Source organism: Carcharhinus amblyrhynchos, unplaced genomic scaffold (genome assembly GCF_965287045.1).
Source record: "Carcharhinus amblyrhynchos unplaced genomic scaffold, sCarAmb.v2.hapA scaffold_43, whole genome shotgun sequence".
Classification (NCBI taxonomy): Eukaryota; Metazoa; Chordata; class Chondrichthyes; order Carcharhiniformes; family Carcharhinidae; genus Carcharhinus; species Carcharhinus amblyrhynchos.
Genome location: NW_027649784.1, coordinates 3,847,096 through 3,871,587, shown reverse-complemented (window position 1 = coordinate 3,871,587; position 24,492 = coordinate 3,847,096). Strand labels below are relative to the sequence as shown.

General features: G+C 50.3%; 1 protein-coding gene across 1 annotated transcript in view; it reads left to right on the top strand.

Annotated features, from left to right (window-relative positions):
• The window catches only part of dnah2 (dynein, axonemal, heavy chain 2), a 190,939-nt gene that overhangs the window by 70,752 nt on the left and 95,695 nt on the right, over positions 1 to 24,492 (top strand). The window contains exons 33-44 of the mRNA XM_080181836.1: positions 446 to 549; positions 1,303 to 1,492; positions 1,871 to 2,051; positions 3,391 to 3,518; positions 6,181 to 6,333; positions 7,866 to 7,991; positions 10,339 to 10,557; positions 11,378 to 11,495; positions 18,654 to 18,790; positions 20,355 to 20,492; positions 23,133 to 23,291; positions 23,865 to 24,017. Coding sequence (XP_080037962.1) covers positions 446 to 549; positions 1,303 to 1,492; positions 1,871 to 2,051; positions 3,391 to 3,518; positions 6,181 to 6,333; positions 7,866 to 7,991; positions 10,339 to 10,557; positions 11,378 to 11,495; positions 18,654 to 18,790; positions 20,355 to 20,492; positions 23,133 to 23,291; positions 23,865 to 24,017 — 1,806 coding nt within the window. The remainder of the gene's footprint in view (positions 1 to 445; positions 550 to 1,302; positions 1,493 to 1,870; positions 2,052 to 3,390; positions 3,519 to 6,180; positions 6,334 to 7,865; positions 7,992 to 10,338; positions 10,558 to 11,377; positions 11,496 to 18,653; positions 18,791 to 20,354; positions 20,493 to 23,132; positions 23,292 to 23,864; positions 24,018 to 24,492) is intronic.

Here is a 24,492-nt window from a genome sequence, read left to right as displayed (position 1 = left end):
GACTTCTTACTGTCCTGATGGCCCACTGCTAATACAGTGCAGACAGGTCTGTGCTGAGCTAGTTGAATTGAGCCAGGCTGCCACTAGCTGTACTAATGCTGGAGCAAGCTCTCTCAGCCTAATGGGATGGTAACTGTGTTAAGGCTCATAGCCCTGGCTCACTCCCTGTGCTGGAAAATACACATGGATGGCTGAGCTCAGGATCCAGAGCAGCCGCGATGCCCAATGAAGTAAAACAAATGAGCAGATTCACAGCAGTACCCAGCTAGGTAAGGCAGATGTGAGACTGGAAGGATAGTCGCAGCAGAGAACACCTTTGGGGCTGAGGGGAGAGCCAGGGTGGCTTCATTGATTGGAGCACTGAGCTGCTGTACCTGTAGCTTTTTCAGACTGCCTGCCGGGGATTGAGCTGCTCTGTAATCTCTGAGGATTCTCCCCTCTACAGGATGTCGATGACTGCATCATCCGGCAAACCAACACCCATTTCCAGTATGGCTACGAATATCTGGGCAACTCGGGGCGGCTAGTAATAACTCCCCTCACAGACAGGTAGGTCACAGTGATCCCCTCAAGGCAATCACTCCCCTCACACAGACAGGTAGGTCACAGTGATCCCCTCAAGGCAATCACTCCCCTCACACAGACAGGTAGGTCACAGTGATCCCCTCAAGGCAATCACTCCCCTCACACAGACAGGTAGGTCACAGTGATCCCCTCAAGGCAATCACTCCCCTCACACAGACAGGTAGGTCACAGTGATCCCCTCAAGGCAATCACTCCCCTCACACAGACAGGTAGGTCACAGTGATCCCCTCAAGGCAATCACTCCCCTCACACAGACAGGTAGGTCACACCAATCACCTCGAGGCAATCACTCCCCTCACAGACAGGTAGGTTTGTTCTCAGAGTCCTTACAGTGGAGATGAGGACGTTCAGTGATTCGAGAGCCACCAATTCTCTGAGTATTATCTTATCCACAACCTCTCCCCTGTCTTATGTCTGCAACCCCACACATTTCCTCTGGCCAATCCACCTACCTGGCACATCTTTGGACCATGGGAGGAAACTGGAGCACCTGGAGGAAACCCACACAGACATGGGGAGAACATGCAAACACCACACAGAGACCCAAGCTGGGAATCGAACCCATGTCCTTCGCGTTGTGAGGCAACAGTGTTCACGACTGTGCCACCGTGCTGCCGTAATAGGTGATACAGATGGGAGTTGAGGATCTGTAAAGATGCAGTCCCCGTGCTATCTCCACCTTCATATCAAAAGCTTCCCTTGGTGTCTCCTTTTCAGGTGTTACATGACATTGACGACCGCTCTCCACCTGCACCGAGGTGGATCACCCAAAGGTCCAGCAGGAACTGGGAAGACCGAGTCTGTCAAGGATCTGGGAAAGGCCCTGGGCATGTATGTGATTGTGGTGAACTGCTCTGAGGGCTTGGACTACAAATCCATGGGTCGGATGTACTCGGGTTTGGCACAGGTGAGATACGGCCTGAATAATACGTTTAATCGCTGACTTTGCCGTTGTATAAGACTGAATTAAATTCCCTTCAGCAAACTCAGTCCTGAGGGAACGCCGCACTGTCAGAGGGTCAGTGCTGAGGGAGTGCCGCACTGTCAGAGGGTCAGTGCTGAGGGAGCGCCATGCTGTCAGAGGGTCAGTGCTGAGGGAGCGCCGCACTGCCAGAGGGCCAGTGCTGAGGGATTTGTCTTTGAAATTAGAGAAGATGTGAATGCGAGAGTGTAATTTCAATCGCATTATTAACCTGTGTTGTGTCACAAGGTTTGTTTTGGGTGGTGTTGTACGGATTTAGAACTTGCTATTTCTGATGGCAGTCCCGTGTGTGTGTTTGTGCAGACTGGAGCCTGGGGTTGCTTTGATGAGTTTAACCGCATCAATATTGAGGTCCTATCTGTCGTTGCCCAACAAATCCTCTCCATCCTATCTGCGCTCTCTGCTAACTTGACCCGCTTCGTGTTTGAGGGACGTGAGATTAACCTGGTCTGGTCTTGTGGCATCTTTATCACCATGAACCCAGGTAAGATTTGGGGAGGGGTGCGTGTGCTACCATGAAGAAATGTTTCAACACATTTAGAAACAAATCTCGCTAGGTGTCCCGGTCACTGAAACCCAGGTTTCGTTCTGCTGAATTGGCTGAGCTTCAGGGCAGCACAGTGGCACAGTACTTAGCACTGCTGCATCACAGTGCCAAGGACCCAGGTTCAATTCCCAGCTTGGGTCACTGTCTGTGTGGAGTCTGCACGTTCTCCCTGTGCCTGCGTGGGTTTCCCCCGGGTGCTTCGGTTTCCTTCCACACACCAAAGATGTGCCAATCCACCTAAGGTCTGTGGGAGGAAACCGGAGCACCTGGAGGAAATCCATGCAGACACAGGGAGAACATGCAGATTCCACACAGACAGTGACCCGAGTTGGGAATGGAAACCGGGCCCCTGCGCTGTGAGGCAGCAGTGCTAACCACTGTGCCAACATGCCACTGGGATTGAACCCAGGGTCCCTGGCACTGTAAGGCAGCAGCGCTAACCCACTGTGTTACCGTGCCGCTGGGATTGAACCCGGGTCCCTGGCGCTGTGAGGCAGCAGCGCTAACCCACTGTGTTACCGTGCCGCTGGGATTGAACCCGGGTCCCTGGCGCTGTGAGGCAGCAGCGCTAACCCACTGTGTCACCGTGCTGCTGGGATTGAGTCCGGGTCCCTAGCGCTGTGAGGCAGCAGCACTAACCCACTGTGTCACTGTGCCGAAGGATTTCAGAACAAGGGAGACAGAATGTTAAAATTAAAGACAGGCCTTTCTGGGTTGATGTCAGGGAACGCTTCCTCACACAGAGGGATTAGGAATCCGAAACTCTGTCCCACCCCAAAAAGCCATGGGGACTGCTGTAAAATTCAGAACCGAGATTGATAGATTTTTCTTCTTGATGAGGATCAAGGCTTGTGGAAGCCAGAAGGCTACATGAAATTTTAATTTGATTTGATTTATTATTATCACATGTACTGGGATATAGTGAAAAGTATTGTTACTTGCGCGGTATACAGACAAAGCATACCGTTCATAGAGAAGGAGAGGAGAGGGTGCAGAATGTAGTGTTACAGTCATAGCTAGGGTGTAGAGAGAGATTAACTTAATGCGAGGTAGGTCCATTCAAAAGTCTGACAGCAGCAGGGAAGAAGCTGTTCTTGAGTCGATACAGTTCAGATACAGATCAGCCATGATCTAATTAAATGGCAGAATAGGATCAAGGGGCTGAATGGCTTCCCCTTATTCCTCCATTTCTGTACTCGTATGAGCTTTGGAAGAGAATAAGAGTTAGGGTTGAGTCAGGAAGGCTTGATGATAATATCACTGTTGTTAATCACAGGGTACGCTGGGCGGACAGAGCTTCCAGATAACCTCAAGTCAATGTTCAGGCCCATCTCCATGGTGGTTCCTGACTCAACGCTAATCGCTGAGATAATCCTGTTTGCAGAAGGATTCAACAACTGTAAGGTGCGTCCCTCGGATTCCCACTCCGATTCCTTCCCCTTTCACCGTTATATCAAGTGTTTTTGTCTTTCCCCTCTCCTTTTGGCCTCTCAGATGGGACAGCCTGCTGCCCAGACTCAGGGCCTGGTTTCTGTAAGTGGACAGGGCCTGTCTCCTAACCACCTCCTGAGGATTCCCAGGAGCCAGCTACGCCGTACACCACAGAATAAAGGCCAAATACTGTGGAAATCTGAAATAAAAACAAAAAATGCTGGGAACGTTCAGCAAGTCTGGAGAATCAGTGGAGACAGGAACAGAGGTGCAGCTTTGAGGCTGTACAACTCATTTTCAGAACTTTAAAAGGTCGGCATGGTGGTACAGTGTTTAGCGCTGCTACCTCACAGCACCAGGGACCTGGGCTCAATTTCCGGCTTGGGTCACTGTCTGTGCGGAGTCTGCGCATTCTCCCCGTGTCTGCGTGGGTTTCCTCCAGGTGCACCAGTTTCCTTCCACTGTTCAAAGATGTGCAGATTAGGTGGATTGGCCATGCTAAATTGCCCGTACTGTCCCCGGATGTGTCGGTTAAAGGGATTAGCAGGGCTGTGGGGATAGGACTTGGGGTGGGATTGTTGTCGGTGCAGACCTGATGGGCCGAATGGCCTCCTTCTGCACTATAGTGTGTCTAAGTTAAAGTTTATTTATTAGTGTCACAAGTAGGCTTACATTAACACTGCAATGAAGTTACTGTGAAAATCCCCCTAGTTGCCCACACTCCGGCGCCCGTTCGGGTGACACTGAGGGTGAATTTAGCACGGCCCAATCCACCCTAACCAGCACGTCTTACAGACTGTGGGAGGAAACCGGAGCAGCCAGAGGAAACCCATGGAGACACAGGGAGAATTGCAAGCTCCATACAGGCAGTGACCCAAGCTGGGAATTGAACCCGGGTCCCTGGCGCTGTGAGGCAGCAGTGCTAACCCACTGTGCCACACAGTCTCTGCTTCTATCAATGGTTAACTCTGTTCTCGCTCTGTGTGAAAGGAGCTTCACTTGGTCCCGACATCCCAGTACGCACTTTCCCACTATTTGGACTCTCCGGCACAGTAAAGAGCTTGCAGCTGCTTTGCCAACCGGCTTCCCAACCTCATACACCACAATTACGTTTGAACTTGCTGGAAAAAGAGAGGTATTGGTGACGCACACCTCAGGGTAAACACAAGAATGCCAAATTTCAAACAATCACAATTTAGTCTACAGCAGAAAAGGCTGCTGATTGATTGACACACCAACTCTGGTTGGCCAAGACAACAGTGGGTTAGCACTGCTGCCTCACAGTGCCAGGGACCCGGGTTCAAACCCAGCTGCACGGTGACACAGTGGGTTAGCGCTGCTGCCTCACAGCGCCAGGGACCCGGGTTCAATCCCAGCGGCACGGTGACACAGTGGGTTAGCGCTGCTGCCTCACAGGGACCCGGGTTCAATCCCAGCGGCACAGTGACACAGTGGGTTAGTGCTGCTGCCTCACAGCGCCAGGGACCCGAGTTCAATCCCAGCAGCACGGTGACACAGTGGGTTAGCACTGCTGCCTCACAGCGCCAGGGACCCGGGTTCAATCCCAGCGGCACGGTGACACAGTGGGTTAGCGCTGCTGCCTCACAGCGCCAGGGACCCGGGTTCAATCCCAGCGGCACGGTGACACAGTGGGTTAGTGCTGCTGCCTCACAGCGCCAGGGACCCGAGTTCAATCCCAGCGGCACGGTGACACAGTGGGTTAGCACTGCTGCCTCACAGCGCCAGGGACCCGGGTTCAATCCCAGCGGCATGGTGACACAGTGGGTTAGTGCTGCTGCCTCACAGCGCCAGGGACCCGAGTTCAATCCCAGCAGCACGGTGACACAGTGGGTTAGCGCTGCTGTCTCACAGCGCCAGGGACCGGGTTCAATCCCAGCGGCACGGTGACACAGTGGGTTAGCACTGCTGCCTCACAGCGCCAGGGACCCGGGTTCAATCCCAGCGGCACGGTGACACAGTGGGTTAGCGCTGCTGCCTCACAGCGCCAGGGATCCGGGTTCAATCCCAGTGGCACGGTGACACAGTGGGTTAGCGCTGTTGCCTCACTGTGCCAGGGAACTGGGTTCGATTCCCCAGCTTGGGTCACTGTCTGTGTGGAGTTTGCACGTTCTCCCCATGTCTGTGTAGGGTTTCCTCCAGGTGCTCCGGTTTCCTCCTGCAGACTAAAGATGTGTCGGTTAGATAGATTAGCCATGCTAAATTGCCCCTTAGTGTCAGGAGTTAGCAGGATAAATGTGCGGGAGTTATGGGGATAGGGCCCGGGTGGGATTGTTGTCAGTGTGGGCTTTATGGGCTGAATGGCCTCCTCTTGCACTGTAGGGATTGTCTGATTCTGGTGGAGGACTCGCTCATGTTCTGCTCACATTTCTCCCGGAGCAGCAGTGTGAAGAGCAGACTTTCACCTCACCATTCAGAGCTACATTTATATCCCTGACTGGACTTGTGCCAATCTTTAGTTCCATTTGCTGGGGATATGAGGTGTGAAATCAGAGGAACTGGTTAAAATGCAGACACGGGGAGTGACCTTGGCAGGCTGTGGTCTGTCTGGCCTCCATCCTGGCTTTCGAGTCTGTTTTGCAGTCAATGTGCTGACCGCTCTCCTTGTCCCCTGCAGGCCCTTGCAAAGAAAGTTTACACACTCTACTCGCTGGCTGTGCAGCAACTATCCAAGCAAGATCACTATGACTTTGGCCTAAGAGCCCTCACCTCCCTACTCCGCTACGCTGGCAAGAAACGGCGGGACAAGCCTCAGCTCTCTGACGAGGAGGTAAGAACAGAGCAGGGGGTTTCTGAGGGTTGGGGGGGTTCTCTGAGCAGGGTAGGGGGGTTCTCTGAGCAGGGAGGAGGGTCTCTGAGCAGGGAGAGGGTCTCTGAACAGGGACGATCTTTAACCAGGGTGTGGGGGGGGGGAGTCTCTGAGCAGAGGTGGGGGTCTCTGAACAGGGCCTCTGTGAGCAGGGGAGGGGTCTCTGAGCAGGGAGGAGCTCTGAGCGCAGGGGTGGGGGGGTTTCGGGGTTTCAGAGCAAAGAGGTCTCTCTGAGCAGGGGTGGAGTATGTGGGGGGGGGTGCGTAGTTTCGGGGTTTCTGAGCAGGGAGAGGGTCTCTGAGTAGGGGAGGATCTTTAAAGGCGGGGGGTAGTCTCTGAGCAGGGTGGAGTCTCTGAGTTGGGGGGGGTTCTCTGAGTAGGGGAGGGGTCTCTGAGCAGGGAGACTCTTTAACCGGGGGCGGGGGGGCAGTCTCTGAGCGTCGGGGTGGGGGGGCGGTTTCAGAGCAAAGAGGTCTCTGAGCAGGGGAGGTGAGTCTGAGCAGGGAGGATCTTTAACTGGGGCAGGGGGGTTCTCTGAGCAGGGAGTCTCTCTGAGCAAGGGGTGGTCTCTGAGCAGGGGGTTTCTCCGAGTGGGGGGGGGTCTCTGAGTAGGGAGGGGCCCTGAGCGCAGGGGTGGGGGGGTTTCGGAGCAAGGAGGTCTCTCTGAGCAGGGAGGATCTTTAACCGGGGTGGCGGGGGTCTCTGAGCAAGGGAGGGGCTCAGTGTGGGGGTGGGGGGTTTCGGAGCAGGGAGGGTCTCTGAGCAAAAGGGGGGTTTCTAAGAGGGAGGGGGGGGCTCTCTGAGCCGGCAGACTCTGAGCAGAGGGACTGCCTGAGCAGGGAGAGGGTCTCTGAACAGAGGGTCTGCAGCGAATCCTCTCTGACGAAGAGATAACAGTGGATTGGTAGATTTGGAGCTGACTGGAGAGGCATGGGAAGGATGCAATTTGGAATGATCACTTTGAGGAAAGATTGAACATGCCGGAAGTCTGCTCTCCAAGCAACATGCCGAAAGAGACTCTGATAGAATAGACAAAGCAATGTGGGGGAGAGCAGAACCAGGAATCATTACTAATAAACCCACTGGGGAATTCAGGAGAAACATCCTTACCCAGAGAGTGGAGAGAATGGGGGACTTGCTCCCCCAGGCAGTGGGGGAGAATGTGGGACTTGCTCCCACGGGGAGCGGGGGAGAATGTGGGACTCGCTCCCACGGGAAGTTTGAGGTGAATAGTATTGAGGCATTTATGAAGGAGACATGAGGGGGAAGGATGGGCTGATAGGGTGAGATGGAGTGGGGGTGGAAGGAGGCTGGAGTGGGGCAGAAACACCAACACGGAGCAGATGGGATGAATAGCCTATTCTGGAGGTGCAAGGTTTGTAAAAATGTAATTTGCGAACTAGTTAAAAGCTGTGAGGGATTGCGTGGTTCTGGGGGAATGCCTTTATTGAGTTGCACACCTTATTTTATGATTGAGTGTTTCTGTTCTCCAGATCCTTCTGCTGTCTATGAAGGATATGAATATGGCCAAGTTAACCTCCATTGACCTGCCGCTGTTCAGTGCCATTGTCCAGGACCTTTTCCCTGGGGTGGAAACCCCAGTGCTGGATTATGGGAAGGTAGGCAGACACTGAGTGTGTGCATGCTTGTTTTTCAGTCACTATCTTGCCTGTGTATTCATGTTTTCAGTAATAAAGGGCTCTCCCATCATCTTGCTGATGGACAGGATGCACGATGAGCTGGAAATGTGCCAGCTGACCTGTTGGTAAAGGCCAACAAATAGGCATGCAGTGCCCACATCTTTGCAGATGAAGACCAGGGGACCTAATGCCCTATTTGTGACCCTCGATGGGTTCTGGCTACACTTAAAAGCAGCACACGTGCTCCTTTTCCAAACCTCTCCTTGGATCACAGTTCCAGGAGGGTGTTGTCCTCGGGCTTTGCAAGGTTTTGTTTATTTATCCGTGGGACATGGACGTTGTTGGCTGGGCCAGCATTTATTGCCCATCCCTAGTTGCCCCTTGAGAAGGTGGTGGTGAGCTGTTTTCTTGAATCTCTGCAGTCCACGTGCTGTGGGTTGACCCACAATGCCGTAAGGGAGGGAATTCCAAGATTTTGAGCCAGCAACAGTGAAGGAAAGGCCAATATATTTCCAAATCAGAATGGGGAGTGACTTGGAGGAGAATCTCCAGGTGATGGTGTTCCCAAGTATCTGATGCTGTTGCCCTTTTCGATGGAAGCAGTTGTGGGTTTGGAAAGTGCTATCTAAGGAGCCTTGGTGAGTTGCTAATGGGTGTGAGCAAGGTCTGTGACCCAACCTGGCGATGCCTGCACTCTGTGCCCAACCAGCATATTTGGGTAATGATGAGGAGTGTGGACCCTGTCTGATTATTTCTCCTCTCAAGACTAGGGGATATCATGGCTGATTACACTGACCCCCACACTGCTCCTCCTGATCCCCGCTACACTGTTCTCCCTGAGCCCCAGCACATCCAGGACAAAGCAGCCTCTGCTTGATTGGCACCCCTTCCACAAACATTCACTCCCTCCACCATCAGCACTCAGTAGCAGCCATGAGTACCATCTACAAGACACACTGCAGTGACTCCCCAAGGGTCCAGGACAGCACCTTCCAAACCCACAGCCACTTTCACCTAGAGGGACAAGGGCAGCAGATACAAAGAGAACAAAAAAAATTCCAGCACAGGAACAGGTCCTTCGGCCCCTTCAAGCCTGCACTGACCATGCTGCCACGACTGAACTAAAACCCCCTACCCTTCCGGGGACCATGGCCCTCTATTCCCATCCCATTCATGTATTTGTCTAGACGCCCCTTAAAAGTCACTACCATATCTGCTTCCGCTACCTCCCCCAGCAGCGGTTCCAGGCACCCACCACCCTCTATGTAAAAAAAATCTGCCTTGTGCATCTCCTTTAAACCTGTGCCCCCCAGTAATTGACTCTTCCACCCTGGGAAAAAGCTTCTGACTATCCACTCTGTCCGTGCCTCTCATAATCTTGTAAACTTCGATCAGGTCATTCCTCAGTCCCCATCGTTCCAGTGAGAACATCACCACCTGCAAGTTCCCCCCCCGAACCATTCTGATTTGAAAATATATCGGCCGTTCCTTCACTGTTGCTGGGTCAGAATTCTGGAATTCCCTCCCTAATGGCATTGTGGGTCAGCCCACAGCATGTGGACTGCAGCGATTCAAGAAGATAGCTCACCACCACCTTCTCAAGGGCAGCTAGGGATGAGTAATAAATGCTGGCCCAGCCAACAACGTCCATGTCCCACGTCTGATTGTTAAAAACTGACTGGGGATATTGGGGAAGCTGAACCATGGTGTGAGTGCTGGGTTTGGGGAGGGTGAACCATGGTGTGAGTGCTGGGTTTGGGGAGGGTGAACCATGGTGTGAGTGCTGGGTTTGGGGAGGGTGAACCATGGTGTGAGTGCTGGGTTTGGGGAGGGTGAACCATGGTGTGAGTGCTGGGTTTGGGGAGGGTGAACCATGGTGTGAGTGCTGGGTTTGGGGAGGGTGAACCATGGTGTGAGTGCTGGGTTTGGGGAGGGTGAACCATGGTGTGAGTGCTGGGTTTGGGGAGGGTGAACCATGGTGTGAGTGCTGGGTTTGGGGAGGGTGAACCATGGTGTGAGTGCTGGGTTTGGGGAGGGTGAACCATGGTGTGAGTGCTGGGTTTGGGGAGGGTGAACCATGGTGTGAGTGCTGGGTTTGGGGAGGGTGAACCATGGTGTGAGTGCTGGGTTTGGGGAGGGTGAACCATGGCGTGAGTGCTGGGTTTGGGGAGGGTGAACCATGGCGTGACTGGTGGGTTTGGGGAGGGTGAACCATGGCGTGACTGGTGGGTTTGGGGAGGGTGAACCATGGTGTGACTGGTGGGTTTGGGGAGGGTGAACCATGGCGTGACTGGTGGGTTTGCTTTGTTCTCTCCTTGCAATGCAGCTGAAGGAAGCTATTGAGACGGAGTTGATTGAAATGGGGTACGTGGTAACTGAGTTCACCATGGACAAAGTCATTCAGCTGCATGAGACCAAGAGCTCCCGGCATTCTGTCATGATCGTTGGAAAGACAGGCAGTGGCAAGACCGTTGTGTGGCGCACCTTACAGGGGGCCCTGTCAGCCCTCCATAAGGGTGGTGACACCAACTACAATTTGGTCAAGGTTAGTAAATAGGCAAGGCACCAGGAAAGCTCCTTGTTTACTCTGACACTGCTCAGTATTGACTTAGGACAGAGAGGGGCTGGAAGAGATGGGCAGAGTGGGTGAGGTGCTGCAATGGAGGATAGGGCGGGGAATGCAGGACTGAGCACGAGGGACTGGGTGTGGAACAGAAGAGGGGAAAGGTGGGGAAGGGGAGAATAGGGAGGCGGGAGGGAGAGAGAGGGGAGAAGGGAGAGAATGGAGGGGGAGGGAGAATGGAGGGAGGGGAGGAGGGGAAGAGAGAGGAGGGGGAATAAGGTGAGAGAGGGAGAAGAAGGGGAGGTGAAAATGGGGAGGGGGAGGGAGAGGCAGGGATAAAGGAAGAATGGGGTGGGAGAGGAAGGGGGAAGGGGGGTGGGGCAGGGGTAGAGGTAGGGAAGGAGCAGTGGTGGGGGTTTAGGGGCTGAAGCATAGCCATTAATTTTAGAGCAATTAATTTGGGGATTTGCAGCAGATCAGAATGGGAGGAGCACAGAGATCTTGGAGGATTAAGGGACCGGAGGAGGTTCTGAGGTGGGACTCGGTAACAAGAGAGAGAATTGTTAAAAATTGAGGAATCTGAGAGGGTGCGGAGAGTGGATGGTTGACGTGGAGAGAAACACCGGCACAGAATTGATGGGCCAAACGTCCACCATTTTAAAACATATTTAGAGAAACGTTCAACGCAAAATGTGCCTAATCTTTGTGAATGTTGACATTTCCTCAGCGATAATGTCTCTCATTCTGAGTTATTCTGCTTCTCTTTCTGTTTTGATCTGTGATGGTGGGACTTTGCCAATAGGATTATCCTCTGAACCCGAAAGCAGTGTCGCTGGGTGAGCTTTACGGAGAGTACAACCTGTCGACAAATGAATGGACAGACGGTGTGCTGTCCAGCCTGATGAGGACGGCCTGTGCAGGTACATTGATGCGGGTAAAAACAACACAGCATGAGCTCTGCCTCAGGTACAGGCAACTTGGATAATTGTGCACAGTTTTGGTCACCCTGTTATAGGAAAGATACTGATAAACTGGAAAGAGTGCAGAGATTTACCAGGATGGTACCAGGACTTGTGGCCCTGAGTTATAGGGAGAGCTCAGCCAGGCTAGGACTTTATTCCTTGGAACGTAGGAGAATGAGGGGGGACCTTATTGAGGTAGATAAAATCATGAGGGGCATCGATAGGAGGAACACACATAGTCCTTTTCCCCAGGAAAAGGGAATTGAAAACACGTGAGCATAGGTTAAAGGTGAGATGGGAAAGGTTTAAAAGGGACGTGAAGGGCAACTTCTTCACACAGAGGGTGGTGTGTGTATGGAATGAGCTGCCAGAGAAAGTGGTTGAGGCAGGTTCAATAGCAACATTTAAAAAGTATTTGGATAAGTAGGTGGAAAGGATCAGAGGGATATGGGCCAAACACAGGCAATTGGGACCAGCTGGGAGGGCAGCATGGTCAGCATGGACCTGTTGGGCAGAAGGGCCTGTTTCCCTGCTGTATTGCTCTGATTCTATGACATTATAGGGGTGAACACAGTAAAAAGTCTGACAACACCAGGTTTTAGTCCAACCTATTTATTTGATAATATACTCACAAGCTTTCGGGGTTAGCCCCTTCGTCAGGTGAATGGAGAGTTCTGGCCTCAGACAGAGCATATAAAGCACAGACAGTTTAGAGATTACTGTCTGGAGACAATACACATCTCTTTAAACTGTGATCAGTGCTCCTTCCACTCACATTATCAGCCACTTCAGATCTTGAACAGCAGGTTAGGTGTAAGGATTCGCATTCTAATCAGTAATCTCTAAACTGTCTGTGCTTTATATGCTCTGTCTGAGGCCAGAACTCTCCATTCACCTGACGAAGGGGCTAACCCCGAAAGCTTGTGAGTATATTATCAAATAAATAGGTTGGACTAAAACCTGGTGTTGCCAGACTTTTTACTGTGTTTACGCCAGTCCAACGCCGGCATACCCACATCATTATAGGGGTGGGCAGATCAATATCTAATTATAGGGCAATCCAGTACAAAACAAATCTATTTGGCCTAACATACCCATGTTAGTGCTTTTACAGAACTGTCCAATCTTGGCCACTCCTCCTGCTCTTTTCCCCAATCAGCTGTGGGTCAGGCAGTAACTCACTCACCTCTGGATCACAAAATCTGCCCTCAAGTCCCACTCTAGGGCTTGGACACCAAAGTGAAGGCTGATGTTCCAGTGTAATGTTAAGGGAGTTCTGCACTGTTGAAGGCTCTCTCTTTTGGATAAGCCACTAAATCCAGGCTCCAGCTGCCTGCCTCAGGTGATTTACATGAGATTCCATGCCACTAGGAGAGCTGGGAAGTTATCACTGGTGGTCTGGTCGAAATATATCTATCCATCCATCAACTTCAGCAAAAACAGATCATCTGGTCATTATCACCAGACAGTGCAGCACTCCCTTGGGACTACACCGAAACATCAGCCTTCATTCTGCTGCCCAACCCGGGGAGTGGGACATGAAGCGGGAACACTTGTGATTCAGAGGCACGTGGGTTGCCAAGAGGGGTGGGCAGATTGGTGGCAGATAAAGCTCAATGTGGAGAAGTGCGAGGTAATGCAAGGGACAATATTAAATAAGGGGTACTATTGTTCAGGGGGTGCAGAAGCAGAGGCAGCTGAGCGTATATGTGTATCGGAAGGTGGAAAGGTAAGTTGCGAGAGGGATACAAATAGTTTACAAAGAGATATTGTTAGGTAAAGCAAGGTGGAAAAAAACTGGCAAATGGTGTATAACCTGGGAAAATGTGAAGTTGTTGGTTTTGGAAGGGAGATCAAAAGAAGAGAATATTATTCAAATGGAGAAAAACCGCAGTAAATTGCGACACAAAGGGACTTGAGATGGGGGGTCCTGGTGCACGAAACATAGAAAGTTAGCGCACAGGTATAGCAGGGAATTGGGAAAGGTAATGGAATGTTGGCTCTTATTTGAGGGTAGGAATATCAGAGTCGGAAAGGCCTGTACAAGGGACTAGGGAGAACACATCTGGAGCACACAGTGAGGCCACATCTGGAGCACTGTAGGTAGTTTTAGTCCGTTTATTAAAGGATAGATATTGTGTCATTGGAGGCAGCTCAGAGGAGGTTCACTCGGATAATTATTAGGATAATTCCTAATAAGGAAAGGTTAAATAGGTTGGAACTGATTGGAGTTGAGAAGATTGAGAAGTGATCTCATTGAAAGGAAAGGGGCTCAACAGGGGAAATGCTGAGAGGATGTTCTCCCTCATGGGACAGTCCAGGACCAGAGAGCAGGCTCTCAGATTAAAGGGACATCAATTTAAGACTGAGATATGGAGGAATTTCTTGTCTGAGGGTTTGAGTGTCTTTGGAACTCCTTGGCACAGGGAGCTGTGGGCGTGGGGGGGTGGAGGGCAGAGTCTGTGTGTGTATTTAAGGCTGCGATAGGTAGATTTCTGATCAGTAAGAGAATCGAGTGACCGGGGGAAGGGCAGGAAAGTGGGCCTGAGGAATGTCGCAGCAGACATGATGCTATTGAATAGCGAATAGGCTCAAGGGGCTGAATGGCCTACTCCAGTCCCTGTTTCTTATGGTCTTAGGACAGGTCTGGTGGAAAGGGCAGTTAATAAAGCATACAGTATCCTGGGCTTCATTAGTCGGGGATAGAGTGCAAGAACAAGGAGGTCACATGGAATTCATATACTAAAGTTAGGGATTTCTCCAATTCCCTTCAGAAAGTTCCTGATGAATCTGCTTCAGCCGCCCTTTCAGGCAATGCCTTCCAGATCACAACAACTCGCTGCCTTTAGAAAAAACCCTTCTCCTCCCCTCTCCCCCATCTGTGGTTCCTTTCCTGATTCTCTTCAATCTGTCCTGCTCTGGTTACCTGCCCTCTCACAGTGATGGTAAAAGGCCAATGCAAAAAGGCAAACTGCTTCCTTCCTCGCCCGTGGTTGATTCTCTCCTCTCCACTTTCCGGGAGCAGCTCAGCTCCCATCCTCGTTGATTCAGGGTCCAATTCCGGCTTTTAAGCGTTTAGCAGCAGGAAGATAAATCAAAGCAGCTCCGGGGAATGTGGAGCCGGGAGTAAGTGAATGAAGACGTGAGTAAGCAGCGTTGGGTACCCAGAGGGGATACGACATCTCATTTACAGGAAGCATAGATCAGGGAGATTCATGGTGATTGTCAGTGCTCAGCTACTTGCCGCAGGGTCCCAAATGTCTCTGCTCCTGAACATAGGCCATCGCTGGAAGCAGGACACCTAACCGAGCAATTATACATTGCAGTATTGTTGGCAAAGAATTGCAAATATTTCTCATCTGGTAATGAAAGTTCTGCAGATAATTTGCCTCACAACAGAGGTGAAAATTGAGATGCTTTCAGGCCTAGAAATGGAAATGGGGACTTGTCAGCCACAAATGCGATTAAAGGCGACTATTAAAGGAATTGCCTGGGAACTGAATTGCCCTGTGGATCTTTACTCAATAATAGAGGAAGCCATGATGGATAGAGAAATGTCGGCCGAGCATGCTGCTAATTTGAAAAAACATTCTGGAGTTTGAATCCCTATCACTCACGCTCACGATGTGAATGTTGCCAGCACTGTCTCTCGCCTATTTATCACCCAGGCCAGCAGGCAGCCCTCTTTGCATCAGTGAACTGACCCTGCTAGAAGCACCTCTTCGGAAATGGGGAACAAGCACGCAAAGTGATGTCCCCGCAGCTTCAGAGACAGCTCACAAAGCACACCCTGCAAGGCTGATTCCAACTGTGAACCTCAGGACAAACATAGCACAGGAACAGGCCCTTTGGCTCACCAAGCCTGTGTTTCTAAACTAAAGACCTTTTTCCTCTATGCGGTCCCTATCTCTCTATTCACGGCCTATGCAGGTAAAGGTCAAGGTACGTCTTAAACGTTGCTATTTTATCTGCTTGTACCACCTCCTCTGGCAATGCATTCCTGGCACTTATCACTCTCTGTGTAAAATATTTGCCTCTCACATCTCCTTTAGACTTTCCCCTGTTACCTTAAACCTATGTCCCCGAGTAATCAACACTTCTACTCTGGGTAAAAGACTCGAATTATCCATTTTATCCATGCCTCTCATCAGTTTGTAAACCTCTATCAGATCACCCCTCAGCCTCCGACGTTCAAGTGGAAACAAATCCAAGTTTGTCCAATCTGTCCTCATAGCTAATACCCTCCAAATCAGGCAACATCCTGGTAAACCTTTTCTGCTGTCTCTCCAAAACCTCCACATCCCTCTGGTAGTGTGGTGACCAGAACTGTACACAATATTCCAAATGTTAGTATATATTTAGCTGATTTTTCTCTGCAGCCTACCTGTGATTGCAACGCTATATTCTGCACCCCTCTCCCTTCATCACCCTTATGTACTCTGTGAATGGTATGCTTTGTCTGTGTAGCACGCAAGAAACAACACTTCTCACTGTATCCCATGTGGCAATAATAAATCAAACTAAATCAAAATGTGGCCAAAGTAAAGTTCTCTGCAACATGGCTTGTCAATTTTTATACCCTATGCCCCAACTGATGAAGGCAAGCTTGCCATACACCTTCTTGACTACCTTATCCATGGTAGCAACATTTAAGAGGCATTTTGACAGATACATCAAAAGACAGGGAATAGAGGGATAGGTACCGCGTAGAGGCAAAAGATTTTTCGTTTAGAATGATGTCATATGTCAGTGCAGATTTGGTGGGCCGAAGGGCCTATTCCTGTGCTGTTCTTTGTTCCTGTTTCCAAGTCGGTATTGAATGGCCAGGGGACTATTTATATATCACACAGCGATAACCTCAAGTTAGTTATGAAACCACAAACAGTGAATTATTTATTTAATTTCCAGTTGACCAGTCAGGCAGTATCACACAATGAATTATTTATCCTGGAAATTATCTGGCACATCTGCCTCCCTACTTTTAATTTTGCATTGACACACCTCACGTTCCTGCCGCGCAGTGTGAGGGAATCCGTGCAGCTCACACGGAAATCAAGCCTGGAGGAGTTCATGGATGAATTGCTCACTTCATCTTTTGCTTAACTTTGGCTAACAGGATGGGCTGCAGCATTCAAAAAATGATTTATTTTTATCTTGAACCTCTTGAGGCTGGGATCTCGTTCAATTTGACATTCCACACACACAGCTAGCACCTGGAATCCGCATGCACCTTCAGCACAAGCATCGTTTAACCTTCAACCCATCACTTGTCTGTCTCCTCATGTCCAATTATTCCCCCACTGGTGGCCACTTACGGGAATTATCTTCTCCAAGCAGATCGATTTGTTCAGAACTGAACAGATCAGAATTGAGGAGTTTCAGTCCACACGGACAGACACCTGAGGCTAGAATATGGTAGCACAGTGGATTAGCACTGCTGCCTCACAGCGCCAGGGACCCGGGTTCAATCCCAGTGGCGCGGTGACACAGCGGGTTAGCACTGCTGCCTCACAGCGCTAGTGACCGGGTTCAATCCCAGCGGCACAGTAACACAGTGGCTTAGCACTGCTGCTTCACAGTGCCAGGGACCTGGGTTCAATCCCAGCGGCACGGTGACACAGTGGGTTAACACTGCTGCCTCACAGCGCCAGGGACCGGGTTCAATCCCAGCAGCACGGTGACACAGTGGCTTAGCACTGTTGCTTCACAGTGCCAGGGACCTGGGTTCAATCCCAGTGGCACGGTGACACAGTGGGTTAACACTGCTGCCTCATAGCACCAGGGGCCCGGGTTCAGTCCCAGCGGCACGGTGACACAGTGGGTTAGCACTGCTGCCTCACAGTGCCAGGAGCCCAGGTTCGATTCCAGCTTTGGTCACTGTGTGGAGTTTGCATGTTCTCCCTTTGTCTGCACAATTTTTCTCTGATTGCTCCGGTTTCCTTTCACACTCCAAAATATGTGCAGTTTAGGTGGATTGGCCGTGCTAAATTGCCACTTTGTGACCAAAGATGAACAGATTAGGTGGATTGGCCATGCTAAATTGCCCCTTACTATCCAAAAATGTGTAGGTTAGGAGGATTAGTGGGGTAAGAACAAAGAACAACCCAGCACGGGAAACAGGCCCTTCGGCCCAACGAGCCCGCGCCGCTGCATCCTCCTACACCTACCCTGCCCTGCGTGTATGCAAGTGGAACCCCTAACTTAGCCAGATTCAGGGGAGAATAGTGTCAATTTGGTATACCAATCAGCCTAAGAGCACATCTTTGGGGTGTGGGAGGAAACCAGAGCGCCCGGAGGAAACCCACGCAACCACAGGGAGAATGCGCAAACTCCCACAGACACAAGCCCAAATGCATGTATCTGCACAGCTAGCAGTGCTAGTCACTGAGCTGTTGCGGCGCCCGTCTACCGGTCCAGGATCAAGCACACACACCGACACGAAGTACTAGGCCACTCCCGGAAGTACATGGGGTTACGGGGATCAGACTGGGTAATATACCCTGTCAGGGTTTGGTATAGACTTGAATGGCCTCCTTCTTTACTGTAGGGATTCTATGACCGTGTAAAATTCAGGTCCCTGGCACTGTGAGGCAGCAGTGCTAACCACTGTGTCATCGTGCGGCTCCTTTAGGGGGTGGAAGCCATTTTACAAGCCAATCTACGGAAATTTCCCTCAAGAATTATAGCTAATGAACCGCGGGATGTGCTGATTTACAGATCACATCCTGGGGAAGAGCAGCTGCTTTATAGGAACAGTCTGTACTAAAACACAGCCTGTCCCTCAGTCCACTGAGGTACAATGGTGCGCAATGACCTGCTGACTAGATAAGAACTGTCACTGCCAGGCTATCAGAGTCTTCCCAATAACAACACCTGTACTAAAATCACATTCTGAAAGCTCAGAGTTGAGTAGAAAATTGATTTCCAGATTAATGATGAAAGCCCAAGTGACCTAACACAGGCATTGACCCTTCTAAGAGGTGGCTGAGAGAGCTGCCTTTCCTTCAGCCCTCACATCAGTGCACAGGGTTTAACATCTGCCCCACACTCGTTATTTGTGGTCGCCTCCACTGAGATTCCAGTTGCCAATTTGACTCTTTTTTTCTGCACTTGCAGACGAGAAGCCAGATGAGAAGTGGATCCTGTTTGACGGGCCTGTGGACACACTGTGGATTGAGAGCATGAACTCGGTCATGGATGACAATAAGGTGCTGACACTGATTAATGGGGAACGGATATCCATGCCAGATCAGGTAGGCAGCCCTGTGCACCTGATATCTGCAGTAGGACACCAGCACAGAATGCCAAGGTTTAGAGTTTCATTTCATCCCTTCCCTTCCCACTTCCCATCTGTCCAGCAAATGTGGCACAGTCTGGGATGTTGTTTCCTCAGGCTAGGAAGGAAGGGGATTGTCTCGAACAAGGGGTCACAGTCTCAGGATTCAGAGTCCGTCATTTAGCACTGAGGTGAGGAGAAATCTCTTCACTCCGAGGGTGCTAAAGCTGTGGAATTCTCTACCTCAGAAGGCTGCGGAGGCCAAATTACTGAGTATATTGAAGGAGGAAACAGATGGATTTCTAGACTCTAAAGGTGTCAGGGGGTATGGAGAGAGTGGGAGTATGGCATTGAGACAGAGGATCAGCCATGATCAGATCGAATGGTAGAGCAGGCTCGAAGGGCCAAATGGTCTACTGCTGCTCCTAATTTCTCAGTTTCTGGTAACCTGTCTTCGCTCTTCACTGATGCTAAGAAACTGCATCACTTGTTTTTATTCCAGAATGCCAGGATTTGAAATGTGTGATTTCACGAAGGAATTAGATACAGCTCCAGGTGCTAAAGGGATATGGGAGGGAAGGGGGATCAGGATATTGAATTTGATGATCAGCCATGATCAAAATAAATGGTGTAGCAGGCCCGAAGGGCCAAATGGCCTCCTCCTGCTTCTTGTTTCTATGTCAAGCATCATCCTGTCAAATCCAGCGCTGGGATTCCCAGTGCTGCTTAAGTCTAAGTGAGGAAACAGGAACTGAGCTTTCTGGATGGCTCAATGTCCTGACAGTGAGCAGAGCAAGATCTATGGAGCACAAAGGTTAGTCAGGGCAGTTCATTGATTCGTGTTAGAAAGGGTGAAGGGAACATTGGCCCTGGCTCTGATCAAGCCCAGCCCTGTCCCCGTGTTAGAAAGGGTGAAGGGAACATTGGCCCTGGCACTGAACAAGCCCAGCTCTGTCCCTGTGTTAGAAAGGGTGAAGGGAACATTAGCCCTGGCACTGATCAAGCCCAGCTCTGTCCCCGTGTTAGAAAGGGTGAAGGGAACATTAGCCCTGGCACTGATCAAGCCCAGCTCTGTCCCCATGTTAGAAAGGATGGAGGGAACATTGGCCCTGGCTCTGAACAAGCCCAGCTCTGTCCCCGTGTTAGAAAGGGTGAAGGGAACATTGGCCCTGGCTCTGATCAAGCCCAGCTCTGTCCCCATGTTAGAAAGGATGGAGGGAACATTGGCCCTGGCTCTGAACAAGCCCAGCTCTGTCCCCATGTTAGAAAGGATGGAGGGAACATTGGCCCTGGCTCTGATCAAGTCCAGCTCTGCTCCCTGCCCAACTCACCATGTCCATTCCTCCTCCATGCTCACTCATGCACAATGTCCAGGTGGAATAAGGCATGGGATGTCCAAAACTAGGTGCCACCAAAGCCCATGTGACAGGTAGAGGAGGCTAGAGCAGGTATTTCAGCACACACCAGCCTGGGAACTCCCACAAATGATTCTTGTTGAGCCACTTTAGTTTCTGACAGCATGTTTTGTTCTTCCTCCACAGGTTTCGCTGCTCTTTGAGGTAGAGAACTTGGCAGTGGCATCCCCTGCCACCGTCTCTCGCTGCGGAATGGTTTACAATGACTATGCAGACCTGGGCTGGAAGCCATATGTTGAATCCTGGCTGAACAAGCGAACCAAGGTACATTTCAGATACACTTTGAGGGGGTGCCAGACCTCCCTTCACAAACACATAGAAACTTGCAACACTCAGTGTTACTTCAGAAAGCTTCTTCATTCTGATTGTTCTGCTGTAAATTTCATAACTTACCCGAGCCCTTCTATCATCTTTTAACTGATTTTCAACCCCCTCATCCAGGGCAGCTTGGGTGAGGCAGTACATGTCAAACTCACCAGCAAGGCTCATCGAGAATGACCATAGAATCCCTACAGTGCAGAGAGAGGCCATTCGGCCCATCAAGACTGCATTAACTCTCTGAAAACACATCCCACCAAGGCCCTCCTTCCGCCCTAGCCCTCTAACTCCGTGCATTTATCATGGCCAATCCACCCTAACCTGCACATCTTTGGACACTAAGGGGTAATTTAGCATGGCCAATCCACCTAACCTACACACCTTTGGACACTAAGGGACAACTTAGCATGGCCAATCCACCCTAACCTACACATCTTTGGACACTAAGGGACAATTTAGCATGGCCAATCCACCCTGACCTACACATCTTTGGACACTAAGGGACAATTTAGCATGGCCAATCCACCCTGACCTACACATCTTTGGACACTAAGGGACAATTTAGCATGGCCAATCCCCCTAACCTACACATCTTTGGACACTAAGGGACAATTTAGCTTGGCCAATCCACCTAACCTGCACATCTTTGGACACTAAGGGGCAATTTAGCATGGCCAATCCACCCTAACCTACACATCTTCAGAATGTGTGGGGAAACTGGGGCACCTGGAGGAAACCCACGCAGACACAGGGAGAATGTGCAGACTCCACACAGACAGTGGCCACCCAAGGCGGAAATTGTACCCGGATCCCTGGCGCTGACAAGCAGCAGTGCTTACCATTGTGCCCCCATGCATCTGGAGGATGAAGGTGTAAGAGACGCTGCTGGCAATTAGCAGTGGATGAATAGGGCACGGCAGGCTCATGGTGGGAAGTTTCCCCATACCCCGTGTACGCGGCGAGTGCTGAAGCAGAAACTCTTCCCTCTTGTGGTGTGGAGCAACATTCAAGAAAGGAATGCAGGAAAGGAGGGACCATTCAGCCCCTCCATACTGTCCCGCTATTCACTGTACTCCTGTTCCATTCACCTGCCTTTGTTTCACATCCCTGAAATCTTTACCCACAGCTAACCTTCTCACTAAGACATTACTGAACAGATGAAGGAATAATAACGCAGCAACAGAACACTCAGACATTCCCGTCAAACTTCCCTTTGCTGCTTAAAATAACTGGGCTAATGCTTCCATTAAGGAAATGCAGGGAGTAATGATCCTGCACATCATTGAGATTTCTGTCCTGTGGCAAATATGTTGAGGGAAAGCATTAAAGGGTAATGTTCTGCTTGGGGGAATTCACATATAGACTCTTAGCCTGTTCAGGAGTTAAATCGCAGCTTACAGTCAGTGGGACTTACCTTTCTAAATGCCTGGATGAACATCGATGTATCACAGCTTGGTATGGCTCCTGCTCTGACCAAAACCGCAAGAAGCCCAATCCATCGCACAAACCAGCCTCCCATCCATTGGCTCTGTCTACACTTGCCACTGCCTTGACATATCAGCCAGCATAATCAAGGACCCCACACATCCTGGACATTTTCTCTTCCACCTTCTTCCAAGAGGAAAAAGATACAAAAGTCTGAGGCCACATACCAACCAACTCAAGAACAGCTTCCTCCCTGCTGCCGTCAGTCTTTTGAATGGACTTCCCTCGTATTCAGTTGACCTTGCCATGCATCCTAGCTATGACTGTAACGCTACAATCTGCACTCTCTCCTTTTCTTCTCTATGAACAGTATGCTTTGTATAGCATGCAAGAAACAATACTTTTCACTGTGTACTAATACATATAATAATAACAAATCTGTGTACTCTATGAAGGATATGCTTTGTCTGTACAGCGTGCAAGAAACAATGCTTTTCACTGTATCCCAGGTCGTGACAATAATAAATCAAATCAAAAATAGAATCAGAGCAGCTGAAGGAGGCACTGGGGACATAGTTGGAAAATCTACACCAAATCCAAACAGAGATCTTTAGAAATGAAGAGAAGGGAAGGGGGATGTGGTTGAGGTGTATAAGTTCCTGAGGGGTAGGGACAGGGTGAGTAGGAGCAGCTGTTCCCCTGGGTTGAAGGGTCAGTTACGAGGGGGCGGAGTTTTAGGGTGAGGGGCAGGAGATTGAGGGGATTTGAGAAAAGTTTTTTCACCCAGAATCTGGATATTCTGTCTGGGAAGGTTGTGGAGGCTGGAAACCTTATAACCCTTAAAAAATATTAAACAGCGCTTGAAATTTCATAAAATTCAGGGGTATGGGGCAAGTGCGGAAAATGGGATTAGCGTGACTTTGTTGATGGTTATTGATGGTGCAGATTCAATGGGCTGAAGGGCCTTTTCTGTGTTGTGTGATTCTATGACCATCTTGCTGATTGTTTAACTCAGTTTAAGAGTTTGTGTGCAACACCCCCCACCCCACCCCACCCCACCCACTGTCCATTGATTAGGTTTCTGATGCCCCTGTCTGTTGTTACTCGACACGATGCTCTCTCTGTATTTGCCGCCATTTGACCCAGGTCTCTGTTTTGCAGGAGGAACAAGAGCATCTTCAGGAAATGTTCCAGAAGAGTGTGGAGAAGACGCTGCAGTACAAGAAGCACAACTGTAAAGAGCTGATCCCCATTGCTGAGCACAGCGGCGTGGTCTCTCTCTGCAACCTGTACCAGACCTTGGCAACAGCGGAGAATGGGGTAATTCAATATCTGGCTCCAACCTAGGGCAACAATTGTGCCAGGGCATTGAATCAGATACATAGGGAGTAGGTTACAGGCTGGAATCTAACTGAAGGGTTTGGGGTGGTTTATATACAGAATAACAGATACCCGGGAGTGAGTTACAGACTGGAATCGAATCGAGGGGTTCTGGCTGATTTATATAAAGAACAACAGACACAGTGACTTCACTGCAAAAAATGTACCTCACTTATTGTGAAATGCCATGATGTGGAGATGCCAGCATTGGACTGGGGTAAACACAGTAAGAAGTCTCACAACACCAGGTTAAAGTCCAACAGGCGTTTTGGTATCATGAGCTTTTGGAGAGTTGCCCCTTCTTCAGGTGAGTGATGCAGTGCTCCGGAAGCTCGTGATATCAAATAAACCTTCTGGACTTTAACATGGTGTTGTGAGATTTCCTGTTGGCTGTGAAGTGCTCTGGGATATCCCGAGGTTGTGCAAGACACTTTGGAAGTGCGAGATGCCTTGTTTTTTAGGCAGTGTCTGTCAGTGGCGACCCGCTCTCAGTGGAAGTGATGTTTCTTTCAGGTGAACCCGGCTGACCCTGACAACTACATGCACATGATTGGGATGGTCTTCACATTCAGCTTAATCTGGTCCGTTTGCGCAGCTGTGGACGAGGACGGACGGAAGAAGATGGACAACTTCCTGCGGGAGATGGATGGTAGCTTCCCCAGCAAGGTGGGGCTATTCCTGAGGAATGGCACGCTCAAGGACAAACATTCAAAATACCTCTTTCACACTGGAGTTGAGCAGAGGGTGGGACGCTCAAGTCCAGTGCAAATAGTCAGAGCAAAAAGGAAATTGGATGTATCTGTGTGGAAAAGGAGAAATTTTCATGGCTGTAGGGGAGTACAGGGGAATAGGAATAATTAGCCCGGTGACTGGTTCAGGTGGGGAGGTTTGTGTCAGTGCTGTCTATAACCTGCAAAATGCTGCAAATGGGACGGGCACAAACTTACCTTTCTACATATGGAACACTGGGTGGCATGGTGGCACAGTGGGTTAACACTGCTGCCTCACAGCGCCAGGGACCCAGGTTTGATTCCCGGCTTGGGTCACTGTCTGTGTGGAGTCTGCACGTTCTCCCCGTGTCTGCGTGGGTTTCCTCCGGGTGCTTGGTTTCCTCCCACAGTCCAAAAGATATCCAGGTTAG